This window comes from Rhopilema esculentum, chromosome 3, assembly GCF_057945365.1.
Source record: "Rhopilema esculentum isolate cy_ngs chromosome 3, ASM5794536v1, whole genome shotgun sequence".
NCBI classification, from domain to species: Eukaryota; Metazoa; Cnidaria; class Scyphozoa; order Rhizostomeae; family Rhizostomatidae; genus Rhopilema; species Rhopilema esculentum.
In genome coordinates this window covers 3,684,787-3,704,034 of record NC_142817.1, presented here as the reverse complement: position 1 = coordinate 3,704,034, position 19,248 = coordinate 3,684,787, and the positions used below count along the sequence as shown (strand labels likewise).

The 19,248-nt window shown below is 37.2% G+C and overlaps 1 protein-coding gene across 4 annotated transcripts in view; it reads right to left on the bottom strand.

The window, feature by feature from the left end:
* The window catches only part of LOC135692655 (calcium/calmodulin-dependent protein kinase type 1D), a 35,475-nt gene that overhangs the window by 12,007 nt on the left and 4,220 nt on the right, over window positions 1–19,248 (bottom strand). For 2 of the 4 annotated variants that reach the window (XM_065210872.2, XM_089112656.1), the window contains exons 2-8: window positions 14,259–14,333; window positions 7,511–7,642; window positions 4,626–4,700; window positions 4,094–4,232; window positions 2,705–2,727; window positions 1,828–1,928; window positions 1,157–1,232 (exon numbers count right to left, since the gene is read on the bottom strand). In XM_065210872.2, coding sequence (XP_065066944.1) covers window positions 1,157–1,232; window positions 1,828–1,928; window positions 2,705–2,727; window positions 4,094–4,232; window positions 4,626–4,700; window positions 7,511–7,642; window positions 14,259–14,332 — 620 coding nt within the window. In that variant the 5' untranslated portion in view covers window position 14,333. Of the gene's footprint in view, window positions 1–1,156; window positions 1,233–1,827; window positions 1,929–2,704; window positions 2,728–4,093; window positions 4,233–4,625; window positions 4,701–7,510; window positions 7,643–14,258; window positions 14,811–18,312; window positions 18,710–19,248 lie in introns of those variants that run through there. The other 2 variants (XM_065210869.2, XM_065210868.2) reach the window with 2 other exon arrangements.

Genomic DNA, 19,248 nt, shown 5'->3' with positions numbered 1-19,248 from the left:
TCTTCACCAATAACTTCCTCCCTTAGTAAGGTTAGGGCAAGAGTCTCCCCCAGTTACAGGTTTTCTAAGTCAGTGTTTGATGGGTGTAAACATTATCATGTTTCTTGTGGCGGGGTAAAAAACTGAGGCAGTTTTTCCCTGGAATCAAACACCGACCATAAAATTGCGTCATTGCTCAGGCAAGACAAGGGCTGATGCACCAAAAGCCCAAAATGTTTTTCCTGAGATTAGGGTGTTGTTTATCATAACTAAGGGGCCCCCGCGATGGAATTAAATGGGAATTAATCGTTTAATTCGAGTTAATACCCGCGGGGAAAGTGCGCAGATTCCCCTTTTCTAGAATCGGGTGGTCCCACACGTATATCCTTAGTAGGCTGTGGATATCATGTTACCTTAGCTATTTGCTAATCACCTTGTGGTATTTTCTAGGTGGTCTTTTCCTGGCATATTTCTTTAAGTACAGTGATGCAGCTAGGGTCATGTCATATTTTGCAGCAAGACTCACGCGTTGTTTGTACGCGTTTTACCCTCCCATCCCTGTCCCCTTGTACTCACTTCTCCTCCTGCTTATATCCCGTCATATACTTCCTTCTGCCTTCTCCTGTCTCACTTCTTCTCACACAGTCATTCGATTGTGTGACAGGTGTATCAGTCTGATTATCGGGGTAAAAAACTGAGGCAGTTTTTTCCCTGGAATCAAACACCGACCATAAAATTGCGTCATTGCTCAGGCAAGACAAGGGCTGATGCACCAAAAGCCCAAAATGTTTTTCCTGAGATTAGGGTGTTGTTTATCATAACTAAGGGGCCCCCGCGATGGAATTAATGTTATTTTGGTAATAATATACAAAAGTGGTACTTATGTAGCGAGATTCTTCTTGTTTCAGACATAAAAAGTGAATAAAAATTTTGCAATCATCAGTAAAGCAAAGAAGCATGTTTCACAAAACAATGTTTTTGCGTTCTGATCCAAAAAGATTGGAGTCAGCAAGTCTTTCAAATCAATCCTTTTGCTGCTAATGTGTGATTTTGTACGGCAAGAATTTTTTTTAGGTTATCGTAACGGACTGCTCAAAAGCATAAAGAAGGTGAAAGTAGTCAGGTCTTCAAACTATTCACAGACGAACGAAGGCTATGGTGATGCCAAAAAACTTACAGTATATATGTAATTACTCCAATGGCCCAACAGTCTACTGGTTTCCCGTACTGCTTTTGAAGAAGCACCTCGGGAGCTGAATAGAAAAAAGCAAATACCAAAATCAGAGGCGGTACTAGGCTGTAGGAAGGGGGTGGCAAAATAAAAAAGCGCGTCCTTTTTACTGTCCTTTTGACTTTGTATGTTTATCTTTATCTATGCATCTCTATGTATGTTTGTATGTTTAACGCATATGTTTATCTTTTGGTTACATAAAAGCAGTTTCAAAATCATAGATTAAAGTGTCTAAATCCTGATTTATTCTGTAGATTAATGTGTCTTTTATACTTATTTCCTGTAATACACAAATAAAAATGAATAAGGCTAAGTCGACTTTCACTGAATGATTGAACAGACGTAAATTCAACATCATTATTGCAAGAATAACGCCAGTAATCGTGTTCTCAAAACACTCATAAGGAAGCTGCAAAAATTTGGCAGGGAACGCCTTTCTGAAAAGCCAACATTTTTGTAAAGAACCCCCAAGTCTCATTTGACCAATCATTTCACTCTGAACGACAAAAGTCTCTTTAATAACTGTTCCGTTTCCAGCAGCATTCGGGTGTAATATTACAATGCATCAAAAGCTTATTTGTATAATTCATTCAAACCATTGGTTGAAAGACACTAACCAACATAGCCCGGTGTTCCACAAGCAGTGTTTATAGGGCCTTCATCTGTGTTCTTAGCCAACCCAAAATCTGTTATCATTATCCTTGCATTTTCACTTGAGCTGGTGGCGATAATAGAAAAAAGAGAATTATAAATGAAATCCAATACAGATAAGTAAATATAGGGGTTATTCTAAGAGAGATTTGCAACACCCAAGTTAAAGTTCTGGTAATTTTGTAAAGTGTTAAAATTTTACTGAATAAAAAGACCTAAACAACGGTAGAACGAGAACCACTGATCTAAAAAAATAAGTCTTTCGTTTGACTTTATTGTTGGCATTGCCAGTGGAGACAGAAAATATTTACAGGAAATAGAGGGTGGTGTGATTTTACCTGATAAGGATGAAAAGAAGGTAAACAGCCAAGATCAAAGCTTAAGTGTTTTAGGTTGAGGACTGACTGACTATTTACTATAATTCTTCTTCAACGTTAAGCTTTTGTCTTGATCCAGGCCCGTCGGAACCGGGGAGGCTGGGGGGGGGGGGCTGGAGCCCCCCAATAATTGTCAAACTGTAGTATGTTTCCTTTATAACAGTGTACTAATTGAGAAGGAAAACAATGGGCAGCCCCCCCCCCCCAATATGAATTTCGTTCCGACGGCACTGTGATCACAACACAAAAATTGAAATCACAACACCGCAAATAGGATTCCCAATACCACAAAATGGCAACACAACCACATTAGAATCGGTTAGAATAACTCCTGAGAAAAGAAAGGTGTCGAAGTAAGTATAAAGGTAGAGTAGAAGTACTATTGACTACAGTTAGGCTATTTTAACATTTAGTTACATTTGCATCCTAAAGGTTGTAACATTTAGAATAAATGGATGCTGCTTACTCGTGGAAAAGAAGATTCTCTGGCTGAAAAGAGAATATACATTGATGTTAGGAAATAAACGAATGCAGGTGAAATGTCATAAAAGGAAAGCAAATTTATTGATTTGAGCGACATCGGCTGCTTTTGGTTTAAATTTGATGATTTGATTCGAGCAAAATGATGCAAAGCAGATTATCTTGAAAATTGAATAAGCGGCTGATTAATAAAATTATCTCGATTTCCGTTGTTTCTCATTAACCTAGCTAGTTTGAGAATTTTCCAAGTTAAGTAATAAATTTAAAAACTTAATAAATATTTTCAAGAAACGCATATTTTCCAATTATACGCCTTATATCTCAGATTTCTAAATTCAAATGACACAAAATTACATTATGAAATTGCCTGAAGTCAATAATTGAAACAATAGGAATAAATTAATTTAAGCACTCTTTGTTCCAACGAGTTGAAATTTTTAACCTTAATGTCAAACCTAGACATAATGGATTTAAATGTTTTCAACCCTTAAGTGAGTACAGCCGTAAAGTCATAAACATGTTCACCTCAGGTTAGAGGGCAGAAATCTGAGCTTATTGGAAAAAGTCCTATGTATGTCATTAGGCCCTTAAAAAGCTTGGTGTAAACCAGTCAAATGACAGCGCTTCTTAATTCTTGTCAGCATTTCATCAGCAGTTTTGTTTGCAACTGCAAGCTATATAAACACATTAACAATTGCCTTCAAGGCCTAATTTAGATAAACAATACTTTTCTGCTGTGATTAAAAGACGTACTGGAATGAATTTTTACCTAAAAAACCTTTTTCTCAACAACAGACAGGTCAATTTTACATATTCTAAAATTGCATTTAAGAAGGTTTTGGCTTTTAAAATTCAAATGACATAGCAATTTTCTAATCTTTCTGAACTAATGAAAAAATTGAAATATTGTTGTGGCCATCAGATTGTCTTTAAAGTGTTTGCAAGTGTCATCTCTAGCTTTGCGAAATTTCTATTCTAGAGATTCCTTACATTTAATTTATTGGAATTTTAATTTTTGCTCAAACAACTACTGGCTTAGGAAAGAAAATTATCATTTAATTGCAGATACTAGAAGAAGTGGCAGCTCAAACACTGTTGAAAAAAAGGTCAATAGAATGATCTTTCCTCGATTAGTTCATCTATTGAGAGGGCTCCTCCAAAGAATCTCTTCCGCAAGCAACACCTTGCGTAATTTTGAATTATTGTCTGTTTGCATAAGTTTGTTTACGTAACATGTAGTCATTCTATGCAGTTACAGTTATAATAAGATATTGTACGCAGAGGAATTTCAAAATTTTAATACTAAATAAAACTGAACCCACAGAAATGAAGTATAAGTACAGAATGCAGCATTGATTATGATGATGCCTCATACCTTTAGATCCCTGTGAACGATATCAATTGAATGCAAATAAAAGACGCCTTCTAGAACTTGCTTTATGATACCGCTTGCATCTTGTTCAGTATAACTTCCCTTTTCGACAATTCTGTCAAAAAGTTCCCCACCAGAGACCCTACAATAGTAAAGAGGCTGCTTTAGTGGAAACATCGTTTAACAAAAGATAAGAAGTTATTTTTGCTTTCATTTTTATTTCTTATGTAAAGGGAAACGAGGAAACGAGAAGCAGAGAAAATGCTTAAACTTTTTGCTGAGTCTCGACATTCCTAAATAGTTGTAATTCTGGTCGATGCATGCCAGAACAACACATTCTTCGTGGTTGTTCCTCCAACATTTTGCCTGTATGACACACTTGCAAAATGCACAAAAAGAGAAAAGTAAAACTTTCAATTAAATTAAAAACTGATTATTATTCTTGGATAATTCTCAAATTTCTCAAAATTTCAACACCACAAAGAAATATATCCATCTTTAAGCTATAAGTGTAATGAATAATGTGAGTACTTACAATTCCATTATTATGAAAAGAGCATCTTTGTTGTCATATAATTGCACCAGCTCCACAACATTTGGATGTTTGATTCTAAAATTAACATTGATAAAAGGTAAGCTTGGAATCGTTATGCACACGAAACGTGAATCACATCAAGTTCCTACTATGCGTCCAAAGTAGAGTGACATCATGGATGATTATTTGCTAGGGACAAGCATTTAAGAATCCTGGAAGACAGGCATATCTTTGTGCTCAAAGATACATTTGAACATTCTCTAGATCAGGGGCGGGAAATTCATTTTTACAAGGGGCCAAATGAAAAACGTGAGCTGGATTGAAGAGCTGAACCAACGATTACTTTATTCTGCGCAATACATTATCTTCCAATGTAAAAAGTTATAAATTATCAGGCCCGTCAGAGCCGGGGGATTTGAGGTGAGGGCTGGAGGTGGGGGCTAGAGCCCCCGCCCCCCAATAATTTCCAAACTGAGGTATGTTTTCTTTATAACAGTGTATTGAATGAGAAGGAAAACAACAGGCAATGTTGAGTTCAATTGCAAGTTGATTTCACATCATTGTTGAGTTGAATTAGAAAAAATTCTTATGTTATGGTCGGAGTGTCTCTTTTTTGTTGGCCAACCTTTAGCAAAGAGTTTAAGATCCGACCATATTAGAAAGTTCATATTGACAGTGAGAGACAGTCAAGAAAGACAACGTTCAGATTTTACAGATTGTGATTTATTTTTATAAAACCATTTTTCGATGTAAAGTCTCAATTTGAAAACGTCTTGAGAAAAAGCCCTCCCCCCAAAACGTCCAAACGACGTTGTTGGGGAAAAAATCGATATGTTTGCGGCACCTTAACAGGACCTTAACCGAAAATTTTTTTGTCGGCTAATTCAATTCAATGGTCGAAATGCAAGAGCTTATATCTCACAAACTATGGAAAATTTTGAAAAACGAATAATAAATTCGTGATCAGCGGGTTCGAGTCCTTTACATTAGTCAATAAAATGCAATTGAAAATTTGGGCTGGAGAGGCCCTTTAAGACAAGGCCAGCAGCATCTACCGAAAATGGTTCTCACAACAAAACTTTTATGAATTCCCGCTGTTGATGTTCAATTTTGTAAAAAACGAGTTGCTCTCAGTATTTTCATCAACAATGTCTAATATCATCAAAGGCTTGCATAATTAACAAGTAGCTTATCACGAATTTTAACTAAAAAGTTAAACTTGTTTGCTAAAGTGCTGGGAATTTTCATCAAATTAACCTTAGATCGTCCGTGTCAGCCAGAGGCTTTTCTGTTTTTTAAAACGACCAGGTGCAAGCCAGTTCGAAAATCTCGCAAATTTAGCAATGCTACCATGGTAAGCTCAGTTCGTAAAATTTTAACAGTGATCATTAGAAAAAAACGCAAATGTCTTTGTATTTTTAGCTCTTTGATTGACGTGAAGTTTTTTCTTAGGGCTTGGCCACGAAGTGCAGTTTAGGTATCAACCATAAACCGATAAACAAAAAACATCTATCTTGGCCTAGAGAGGCTTTAAACCAGAAAATGAGCAGTGTTCTAAAGTGATGACGTCACCCGTTACTTTGAATCACATAACCTGAAGAGCATCATGAAATATCTTTAAATGAGCGACATCAGCTAGCCTGCGTGCAGACTTTACTTTCCATTGCGCAGGAGAGCCAAAAGTGTCATATGCAACAGGATAAAGCTAGAAGTCAGCTAAATGTGTTAGTAACAGTCTAAGATATGGCTATTTAAGCACAGGTTCTTTTCTCGTAAAATCACTGTGGTTTGATCCAGGGGCGGAATTAGAGCAAATTTGAAGGAGGGGCAGTTGGTAGTGGGGGCGCTGAAAAAATTTCAAAAATTGGTGACGAGAGTACGCTGTATACAGCAATTTCAGATACATTTTCGGAATAAACAACATTGAGGTAATCCTTGAAGCAAATTAACCTATCGGTCTCAGAATCTTTTTCATCTGATTTTCATTCTTCAAAAGGGGCGTACAATTCCAAAAAGGGGCGCCAGACTTGCTTCAGCTAGTTGAGGGAGGGGCAACTGCCCCTTGCTGCCCCCCTTAAATCCGCCACTGGTTTGGTTTCTGTTCTTTACTTAATGAGCGAAGGATTCGTTAGCAATCTTCCAATCTTTTATTAGCCATGTTTTACCTAGCCTGCTTCTATTCTCAATAGCTTAGCCGTGTTTGAGAAAACCACCACCACTCTCCTCCTTGGTGGTGATGGTCTGTGACGCAGGTTTTGTTTTATCTAACTATTTAACTGATTTGCAATATTTAAAGGCTCACTATGAAGAATATAATAAAAGAAAATGTTGGGTCAACGCATGAGTCCAACAGCTTTCACAATTTTAAAAAAAAGGAATATAACATTTTGTGAAAATGGCTTTGAAAAAAGCAAACATTTTACGACATACTAAAAGCTTTTTCGTCTGACACTCCTCAGAGCAAAAACGTCAAAACATTTTTTGTATAAAACATTAAAAGCAATGACAATTTGTAGTTTGAGTCGCACGAGGCCAGACAGCATAAATGTGAAAAAAATGTTTAAAAAATTGGCTTTTTCTTTGAGTGAATGGTTGATAGCTACTCTGGCAACACAGTTTATAGATTTTATAAAACAGGTGTAAAGATTGGCAGCATTTTAACATTCCCTTCCCTCTTACAAGCTGAAAAGAATAAGTTCTGAAATATAGTTTTTCGCAGTAACATATGATAAAGAGGAAAGTTATAGATTTAAATTTAATGCTGCATAACATGATTTCTTTTGCAAATGTAATTCAATCGCTCTTTATGTGCGATTTCCAGCCTGATTATGATGCCATAAAATAATACATAAAGGTAAGTAAGTGTATACTTATAATATGCTCACTTTTTGTGTATTTCAATCTCGTTTTCAAGTGCGTCTTCTCTGCCCTCGATTTCCTTTCTTTTGATACATTTAACTGCATATTCCTTTCCACTGACTTTCTCGCGACATATGTGGACATCAGAGAATGCGCCGCTAGAGATAGAAAGGATGAAAAAGATTGAGTCAAATATTTAAAGATATTAATTCGTTTATGTTACCATTTGTAGCACCAGTTTTCTTTACGTGGGGATAAAACTAAGGTCCGAGGTGAAGCCCCCAAGGTAAAAGTCTTTAACGACTCCTTCACAGAATTGCCCTACTCTTGCATCTTTTCAGTGCCGTGATATTCCAATGAAAATGTATACTGCAAAGGTTTTGCTTTTTTCCTGCTTAGCAAATATTTACAAAGCATGATTTTCAAGAACAAAAAAAAGTTGTTATGAAAGACAAAATTTGAAATAATCTTGTTTAGTTTATAATGTTAGGGAAAGGCCCATGAGCCTATTAATAGGCAGCCAGTGGCAGTCCCAGCCTGGGATAAGTAGGGGGAGGGACAAAAGCTGTGTCCGGGACCCAGCCCTTTATAACAACGCATTTTTTGACCACGCCCTTTTTTCCCTGCTTGAATCATTTTCTTCCGGAGGAAACTCCTCTTGTCTCCCAAGAAATCTCATTTAAATGTGACGATCTAGATAACATACATACCTCCCCTCCAAGTTTTCTCATCGGGTTTGCAAGAATCTCAAGGACCAACTTTCTGAAAAAATGGAGAGACTAGTCCCCCCATCCCTCCCCCCACCCCGTAGTTGAATAAAGATTAAAAAGTGAATGTCCCCAATAGTCCTTCGGGTCGTCACTATTATTCAGATTGTGACTACAATTCGGAAGTATTCTTATGTAAGATGAATTCATTGAAAGCCAAGATTAGTTGAACAGAGGACAACCAACACTAGACTCAGCATTTTCACTTAAAGGTGAAATGTTTATCAAACTTTTTCGATAAAAACTACCAAAAGGTGGAGTTTGAACGAAAGCATAATAAAATTTTAGAAAAAAGAATTTTTTGAATTAAATTTTTTCGCTGTTTGCTGGTGTCCGTAATTGGGAGGTGTCCGTTTCTGAGAGGTGTCCGTAACTGGAAAGTGTCCGTAATTGGCAGGTGTCCGTAACTTGAAGGTGCCCGCAACTGGGAGGTGCCAGTGACTGGGGGTGCCCGTGACTTGGAGGTGCTCGTAACTGGGATATGTCCGTCACTAAGGACACCATCGAGAAAAGTGTGTTAGTATTGCAAAAACGCATTAATCGATTGATTGGATTGACTGAATGTGACTGGGCGATTGCTTGAATGCTTAATCACATTGATTTATCATTCTAGGGCTAAACTAGGATGTAATCACAGAAGACAAAAACACAGCGATAAATCAACATACATCTGAATACTGACAAACTATTAAAGGTGCCTGTGGTTACTTGAAAAGAGGTTTAAAGAGCAACACAGCAAAAATTTAACGGGCTGATGATAACCTCGTCAACTTTCCAATTAAAGATTTTCAGCGTTTCTGCGTCATGGGGTAGAGAAAAAAAGGAGATTTGAGCAACCCAGTAGCAGTCCTAGCCAACTGGACAAACCGCAAAATCCAGTTTATAATGATTATTATCGAAGGATATATAGGTGATTACAGTACAAGTATTTAAACTATAGTAAGATACTCTCAATCTTTCGAGTATGACTATTTTGCTACAAGATACAATTAAAACCAAGCCTAGTAGTTGCAAGTAGATGAATTCAAAAATGATTAATAGATAAGCTTTTCTTTTTGTGTGATATTTATATATAAATTGTATATCATTCAACAGCCAACTCACTATTTGAAAGGAAACTTATATTTCGCGACGAGATTCGCAGTTGCGTTTTAGAGTCTCATGCTTTTGCATGATATGACAATGTCTTAAAGATAATTTGTTCTTGTTTCCTGTCAAAATGAGCATAATTTTTCATCATGCAGCCAGCTCGAGTTCGTTCATTTGACTTTCAAACGATTTACTGCTCGTTTCGAAAGATCAAAGTAGTAGCAGATGATAGCAGATAATGTAGAAAAAATTCTCTTCATGTATCCTGTCGTCCTATTAAATTAAACATGCTGTAGGAAGATTGAAAGTGCTGATAATGCACTAGAACAGCTGTATTTAATGGGCTTTTTCGATTATCTCAGTTTGTGACGTATACAAATTTCCGAATGTAAATAGAAACTTGCATTTAGTGGTTTTAGGCAATTAATATACATATCAGCAAGCACTGAAAAGTTTTGGCAAGTGACTAGAATTGATGTTTACATGCCACGAAAATCGCAGGTCTGCAGGTGCTAAAAATATTAGATTTTTGTTACAAGCAACAAAAACACGTTTTCAGAACTTTTATTAGTTGATGCAACAAACACCTTATGGTTTGGCAAACGTAGACTAAAAGCCATCGATACAAAAGGGGCTTTATCCATCTTTGAATCAAGAATTGACCAATCAGCGAGTGTGATTCCACTAACACGGTTTTTGATTGGGTAATACTGATTGACAGATGGCTTAAGTCATTTCAGTATCTGTCGATTGCCTGGAAGTCTTTTCTCCAGTTTCCAACCATTCTCTAGATTCAGGTCAGATCACATTTCAAGTATTATTAGGAACCTCTTCACTCCTTTAGTGAGAGATTATTGGGCCAAGAAGACTACCCTTGGCACTAGAGACTCAGAAAGGCAAATGAAGTAAAAGTTAGGGAGGAAAATTACGAAGGAGGTGCGGTATAAAACCACTTGAGGACAATTGGCAATGCCAGCGTTCTCACTCCAAATGGCTAGCGTATTGTGTACAGATTTGGCAGAAAATGTTGGCGCAATCCTAATGGACCTCTCGAAAGCCTTCGATTGTATTAAACATGACCTGCTTATAGCAAAACTAAATGCTTACAGGTTCAGCCATGAAGCACTGTGTCTTGTTAACAGCTACTTGGAAAATAGGCATCAGAGAGTTAAGATTGATGGATCATTCAGTACCTACAAACAACTGTTCCTTGGTGTTCCGCAAGGATAAGTTCTTGGTCTCCTCTTCTTTAACATCTACATGAATGACTTACTTCTCTACTTAATGGATACGGATATCTGCAATTACGCGGATGATATAACTCTATATGCGTGCGATAAAAATCTCAATTATGTAATTGCAAGGCTAGAGAATGACTCAAGTATAACTATCCAATGGTTCGCTGATAACTCTATGAAGTTGAATACAAACAAATGTCATTTACTTATTCTTGGCAGCAGTTCTAATCAGCAGGTCATAGTTAATGTAGGAGATTCTATCATAGAAAACTCGGAAGAGGAAAAGCTATTAGGGGTTGTGATAGAATCAAAACAAAAGACTTAAAGACTCAAGACAAAAGACTCAGTTTTGAGACACATATCAGTAAGTTATGTAAGAAGTCTGGTAGCAAACTCACCGCCCTCGCTCGCATATCTGGATACATGCACACTAATAAACTTAAAATCTTAATGAGAGCTTTTGTAATTAGCAAATTTGAATACTGCCCACTGGTCTGGATGTTCCACAGTAGGCACTCGAATAGTAAGATTAATGAAATACACGAAAGAGCTCTGAGAATTGCATACAAAGACTATGGTTCTAGCTTCAACACTCTGCTAGAAAATGATGACTCGGTAAAAATTCATCTTAAGCACCTGCGAAATCTTATGATTGAAATGTTTAAAACAAAGGGAAATATCAACCCTCCTTTTATGAGGGAGATTTTCTGCGAGCGACATGCTGTTCATAATTTGAGAAATAATAATGAATTTATGGTACCAAGGGTAAGAACAACCATTTATGGAACCGAAACTATCAAATATAGAGGGCAGCATCTTTGACTCTCTTTACCTCAGTACATAAGGAATGCTCAATCTATTAATCAGTTTAAGAAAGAAATTAAAAGCTGGAATGGCACCGACTGTACATGCAAACTATGTAGGACGCTCGTGCCACAGCTTGGTTTTTTATTAATTCTTTCGTTTTAAATAGCTCAGATTTTTATAATACTACCCTCTAAATTCTATTTTTTATTGATTATTATGTACTTAAAATTTTGTGGATTTTATCTCGTATGTATTTATTTGATGTAGTAGTTTTAACATTTAATAACCCGAAACTTTACTCCATGTCGTTGCAGGCTGCAAAGTTTATCTCGAACAAGGTCGTTATACCTGGCGTCATAATTCTGCTCTAAATTTTCTTGCAACCTCCTTGAAAGCAATAGAGGGATCCTCTCTTTTTGCCGATATACCTGGCTTCTCCTCACCATCCATCATAACTGGAGACAATCTGCGCCCAGATCTACTTCTGCGTGCAAAGGAAAACATTCTTTACGTTTTGGAACTAAGGATAGGATTTGAAACTAACCTTAACTGCAATGCAGAAAGGAAACGTTCAAAATATGCTCGCCTTGTCTCAGATCTAAGACCAAGGTTCAAATCTGTCATATTTGTAAATCTCTCCATCAGCTCTCTTGGCATCTTCGGCGACTCATGCAGCTCATTCCTTGAAATGTGTGACTCTCTTTCCATCGATGATCAACACAAACGATATCTCATTTCTAAGCTTTCTACGATATCCATTCGTACCACCTATTACATTTTTTGCTGTAGGAACAAAACATGGACTAACCCAGAGCTACTCCCCTTTTAACGTTTTTTTTTCTTTTCTCTTTACTACGATTGTAATAGTCTTATTTTGTAAAAACAGGCTAGCCAGTTACAAATTACCTTGTAATAGTGAGATTTGTAATTGTAGTTTTAACAGGAATTCAAAATGAAAAGTTTCCCATTATTATTATTATTATTATTATTTTTAGACTTTTGAAAGGTGAGAAATCTTTAAGAACGCACCTGCAGAAACGACTTGGGGTCTGGCAATGCCCTTTTTATTTTCGGAACAGTGAGCAACACCCTTTTGAATACTAAAATTGAACATACTTTTGTTTTTATGTAGCTGTCAAACTTTTGGTGACGTCAAAATGTATTGTATTTACCTACCCTGACCCCCAAATGTAGGCAACTCTCAAGGTTCGCATTTTTAAAAAGCGGAGGGGGTGCATGGTTTTAGGGTACAGCTGCTTCCAGCGTCAATTGCAGTTTCTTTGCGGGCCTTTGCCGGGTAAACTGAGTGCTCCAAGTAGAATCTTCTTTACAAATTCTTTATTTACAATTATTCGGCAAGAACAACTAACAGCAATAGGAGGCTTTAGACTTCAAATGGTTCACATTCTTTCTATACGTAAGTATTTTTGAAAAGAGGAAAACTATTTGGGGCTGATGGGGTTATGGAGGAGCCAAAAAACCTAAACGCGGCTTGCTGTAGAAATACAGACATCTCTCCCTGTTAATGTCAAGTTTTCCTCTTTCGCCTAAGAGAGAATCGAGTTAAACTATCCTTTTAATAAGTTGGAGCTATGCTAGGGTTGATATATTTTTTCATTCAAGCCAAAATATAATAATAATAATAATAATAATAAAATAATATAATAATAAAACGAATATTTATACAGGATAAACACTTCAACAATTACAACATCGCTGTTATCACTGTATGTCCTGTGAAAGTTTCTGGGGGATTGTGGGTAAACTTGAAGGCGAAAATCTTTGAATCAACTCCTAGTAAAGAACTAAAGTACCGACTCCGAATTAGCATGTTCGTTGAGTAGGAGTGATGGAATGTAATGGGGGCTGATAACTGGCGATTGAAGGTCTCTTGACGTCTAGGTCACAAGTAGGTGCCTTGTGTAAAGGGGCTCAAAGGGGCTTTAAAGGAGGCTGGCACGAGAAGTATTCAATTTCTTTCTTTACTTCATAGTTTTACACAAGATTGTGCACGAGCGACTTTTTTGTTCATTTTATAGCATTACACCTGTCACGAGTTTTCTTCATGTCTTCTTGATTTTAAAATTGTTTTTAATTTCGCAAATTTTCCGATTGCTTTGTGGTTGCAGCTGCATTCTTGTCTACATCATAGGTATTTTTCGCACCTTTTCAACAGTTTACCGTATTGCGTAAAACACAAGTGCAAGATATCACAAGGTAGTGCTGTTATATATTCTTCCACTTCGGTCTTGCTATTTCAGTGCGCGTTGTGTCGACTGCTTTGGACAGAGAGGTGCCGCAGGAAAGAAACCTGTTACATTAGCAGGAGGTTAACCTGCAAAAGGGCCATCTATGAGATTTTTTCATGTCCAAATTCCCACGATAGACATACGCTGTTGGGGTCTAAATCAATCTAAGATTTTTCCTTTCGAAAGCTTTGACTCAAAAAACTTCAACAGACTTGATTGAAAATGTATAGCGAAATATCACAAAAAGGACATTAACCTCAGCTATGAGAAAAAGGTATATGATTTTTTATAACTGCCAACACGAGGAAGATACTAAAAAAATGTTCTGTAACTACCCTACCTTGTAAAGTAGTTTTGCGAGTTTGCTGAGAATATGAAAGAATTTTAGAAGATTTGAGGATACATACTTTGTTGGAAACATATACTGCGTTACAGGTATGACACAGATGATTATTATTTCTATATGCTGTTTGGGTAGACTAGAACATTGAACACATGATAAAATGCACCAAAGGAATGACATACAATTGGTGGCTATTTCTATTTGCAGTTCGAATCAGTTCGAGAATTGAATATAAAATGTCGAATTTGCGCGTCAAGTAATTCATAATACACGTAACTTACCTCCCGATTACTCCAAGAATGTCGAACTTCTTCGTAATCTTCTCGTCGAACTTCTTCTTCGAAAAGAGAGGCATGCTGTTGACAAAATTGTAATGTGAACTAAGACTGATGTTAAAGCAGAAGCGAAATTGTTGATATCTACTCAGAAACTGCCGCATCTAAAATTTGCAACTATGTGTCTGAAATCTATGCTCCATGAGTCTGTTTTCATTGGTAAGCCTGTGTGTCGTGGTTGCCCGGCTGTTCAGACTTGCGTATGTAACGTGCATTGCTGTTTGTGTTATAAGAGAAGACCATCTGCTTTCTTAACAAAAAGAACACGGCTTAGATATGGTACCTGCTATGAACAGGAGGCCCATTTACCTGTTATTCTCCGGCGCTTTGCTGATCCTAACCCTGCTAAAAAACAACTGAACTATCGTCAGCTGCGTGTCGATATGGAAATATTTATCGTATTCAAAACTCTATTAGTTAAAATAGAGTCAAGAGGAATTTGCGACCTAATGACAATTTTTTAAAGCAGGCACTCGTCTTCTCAGTGTTGTCATGTTTATTCGACAACGCTGGTACTTTTATGAAAAGGAATTGGCTAGGAAAATCAAGCCCGTAGCCAGGCCTGTGGAGTAGGGGTGGCAAACTCCCCGTGTTCAATGCAGGCGAAGTTTACAGTGAAGTTTTTGTGGGGGTGGTGGGGGGGGGCGTTGGGTAGAGTTAGTGGTAAAAAACACTGACACTGACAATATCATTGTCGGTACTGACAAAATCATCAAAGTGCTTGGGAACAAAGGCCCTTCTTTGCTGAATGTTGCTGACCACTGATTATTCTATTGGGTGTCTATTCTATAGAATATTGTCACACAAAATTTCTTGTTTACATAACTTGTGATTTTGAAATGCACTGTCCACTGTGTAGCAGGCAGTTGTTTCAGCAATTTTCTGAAAAGCGCCCAAGTAGCGCCAGGTTTTTGCTTGGCAGCGAAAGATTTTTTGAGCGCCAGACACAATCTTGGGGTGGCAAACAACTGGTTTTCTCTTGCCACGCCACCCCTTGGCTATGGGCCTGGGGAAAATTCTGTTAGAACGCAAGCACCGTTGAGTGCTATCAAGTGTAAGAAATATTCTATTATAGCAGCCACTAATGTCGTAGAAATTTCTTGTGGTATTAATTAATTTTGAAAATCCAACCAACTTTTGGATACCCGAACTTAATCAGCTTCTTGTATTCTAGATTGAAAGAGGCATTTTAGGGGTACCTCTGTCGGGAGGTTGTGTTCCCAAGTAACAACGTCGCTTGAGAGCAAGAGTGCTCTAAAATTGAAATAAGACAATAATTAGAAAATCTACCCTGCTGAACATGTGTTCTCCAACCAGCTCTTTATCGGCTTATTTTTGTCAAGGTTTCCAAGGGGTCAGTGTTGAATTGAATATTTGAATCTTTTGACCGACTGATTCATAATTAACAGTTTTTTTAATTTTAGTATAACGATTCTCTTTTGCAGCGTGTGATCAGTGCACCTAGAGGGATGATCTTTTCGAAACCACCTTTGACAGCGGGGAATAATAAAGCCACTTTGCTTTCACAGAAAAAACCAGACACGTGCATATCAGACTCTTTTTCTCCATTTTACAGTCTGAAAATGTATGAAAAAGCCTGATATTCATTTGTGTTAGAAACCTTTGGAAAATAACGAAGAAACTAAATCTGGCGATATTTAACAGGTATGATCTACTGGAGTTACTTGTTAACAATTGTATACAGAGAATTCGAGCGACAATGGGAATGGCAACTCTGAATAATATTTTGATAAGGTAAACACATAAAGGCGAGTAAAATGGTTCTTTTAAATAAATGAGTTTGATGAACCATCAACCAAGTCTACATCAACTACGTCATGTTTGCACTAAAGGAACAAATATTATAAAATAAATTGCATTGAAAAACTAATTCTTGGTTGGTCACTGCTCATAGGCGTAGTGGATGCTTGATACTTTGAGGGGGGAAGGGGGGGGACTAAGAATGGTTCTTCCCCGAATATTAAAGCTTTATTGAGATACAATTGCCCGTATGGAAGAAATGGGTGGCTTCAGCCTTCCCTACTGCCATGTTTCTAATGTCAAATGCCTATGTCGCTGCTCCTCTTACGAGACTCTACGTCCAATAGTATGGTAGCTACGGTATTGGGTTGATTTCACCATGATTGTAGCAGAACTGTATATTATAATTACGAATGATTGAAGTGATTGTTGATCTATGGTGATCGGTTTTTAACTTTAAGGTAAAGAAGATAAGAAGATAAATAGTTTTTTTACTTAATAGAAGTGAAATCTTTGCATTGTTTTGCTACTACTGACTACCAAAAAATGATTTTTGCCCAATGGAAGCAAAATTTTCCGAAGAACACAGAAATATTGGGGATGTCGCATCCCTCCTCCCCACTAAAGCCGTTTCTGCGTTACAGATACAAATCATACCAAGTGGCACCAATCAAACCATAATATGGAGCCTGGTACCGAAATAGTTATAGTAATAGATGAAGGTTACTGTGATAATGTTTCATAGCTTCACATTTTCCCACTTTTTTCGTATATCGATGATTCACCATTACGTCTTTACAAAAGTCTTGCGTTAATTTTGTATTGAATATCATTGAATACTTTTTTCATCCATCAAACAAAGTCTAGAACAGTCTTATCAAAATGGTGGGAGCATAACTTTCCTTCAACCTGTCAAGCATGAAAACTAGGGGGAAGAGAAGAGGGGGGGGGCGGTCATGTATGGATTCTAGTGACTGGAAGTTGCGAATGACGTAGAAATATTAATCAGATATAATCGACTGAACAGTCTATATATTACATTATGACATCATTTAATTATATTTCCTAAGGCTGTTAGCATAAACTGAGCGATTAGCTCTTGATCTAAGATTTTGCATATTAGATTTCTCTTTCAACAAAAAAAGCGAATATTTGTATTTGAATTAAAAATCTTCTTGACAAGCAGGTTAAAATTTATTGGTTCCGTTTGAAAACTTAGCAGATAATTTCACAGAATTTGTGAGGTCCACTCAAAGGGACAGTGGCGTTTGAATCATTTCAAACCTGGAAGGGACAGGTATGGAGGGGCAGAAAAGGGGGCTCTTTATCAAGGATATTTTTAGAAATGTTCGGTTGCAATGCCCCTGCTGCACCATACTGTGGAAAGGGTAAAGAAGGGGTCTCTGCGGAAGGGGTAAGAGAGAAAATAGTGAAATTTACTTAAGGTTTTCTTAAAGTTGTAAGTGTCTTTACTATAGGACATAGCGAAGAAGGTACTACTATGAACTAGGTAAACAAATGTTGCGAAAGGATTGTTTCTTACATTTTGGAACAGCAAAAGTCTATGTAACCAAATGATATTTCTGCGCAATCCTGTAAAGTCAGGGATGTGTGAATCTGAAAGTCAGGGATAGCAAGCAAAAAAAATGAAAGAGAAGATTTTCTGGTGCCAAGTGTTTCGATAAAAGGAGCTTTAAAACCAATCAAATGCATCATTCTTCCTCTTATATTACGTTAACGTCTGGATTAGAACCTCAATTCAATTTTCTGGTCATTTCCCTATCCAATGTTTATGCCCAGACGAAATTACTTTGATTTTTCTAGACCTACCCTGGTTCCTGCACAGTTTAATTAAAAAGCTTTGTGTGTTGTCTTTGTTGCCTATGCTTTGCTAGCAGCATCAGGATCAGCCTATTGACTGGCAAAAACAGCCCCATGGAAACAATCTTTTTGGAATGGTAAACCTTACAAGAATGAAAATCCAAAGAAGCATATAAAGGAGGTCTGCATGACATCCATTTAAATTTTAATTTACTCAACTGTGCATAAGATAACAACGATGTTCGTTCACATCCTTACACAGCTTTATTTTGGCTTTCGAATCTATTCCCATCAACGAATGAATAGAAATTCCCTCTTTAAGTTACTTAGGAACAGTAAGCAGTTTATGAGCTTTGTTTCGTGTCTGGCAAAGAAAAAATTGGACAATTTACACAGCGAATTGCTAAAGAAAACTTACGTTTCAGTTTCTTCGTCCGGGTCACAGATATAATGGTTCCCGTTCACGAGTCCTCTATGATTTGAAACATCCATCTTTGAAGCTCGCCTTGTCGAACATCAACATTAAATACGGAAGACTCAACACGACAGGCTGTTGTAGAACGGGTGTAGAATACCTAACCCAGTATTGAACAATAAGACATTAAAGTCAAACATTCTTATATTATCCCCTGTGAGTTATTTAAACAATAGGGATGTATTTAAGGTGTTAGAGCAAATCCGATCTGTGTGGCTCAGGCAAGATAACGTCAGAGACAATTTTTTTTAACTAAATAAGCTATGGTAAAGGAATTTTGCTAAACTAATCGTAATGGCAGTCCTTATTCACTAGAAATCATAGAGCTAAAGGACTTTTTTCTTCGCTCTGACCATGAAAGAAAAATTTGGGGTTGAGGCACCCTCGGTAAAGGGTATCGTCTAAAAAACTTTATGGGACAGTGTATTTTGAAGCAAAAAAATTAGGAAGAGCAGTGTAGTCTGTTTTTTAGAGTTTCTTTGAAAGATTTTGTTCCGATTTTCTTTGCTAGCAGCAAATACTACAAGGCAGGATATACCTTGGCATATTTTAACGGGACAGAGTTATGGTCCAAAGGAGTTTTCTTCATTTCGTCACTTTCATACTCAACTACCCCCTTTGGAAGGGAGGAGCATCTGCAAGGTGCAATCTAACATCCATTTAGAGTATCACACACTTCTGTTTGTGAGCACCCCTTACTTATCAAATTGTCTTCCAGACATTCAGTGAACCTACAACTGCTGTTGTCAATGGTCAATGTCGTTATCATCTGTTTCAAAAGGCAGCGGTGGATTACCTATGAGACCCAGGCCCCTGGCCCAGAAAAGATTCTGCATTTAGTTCTGAGACTAAAATATTTTTTTGTTATCTTCAGTCAAA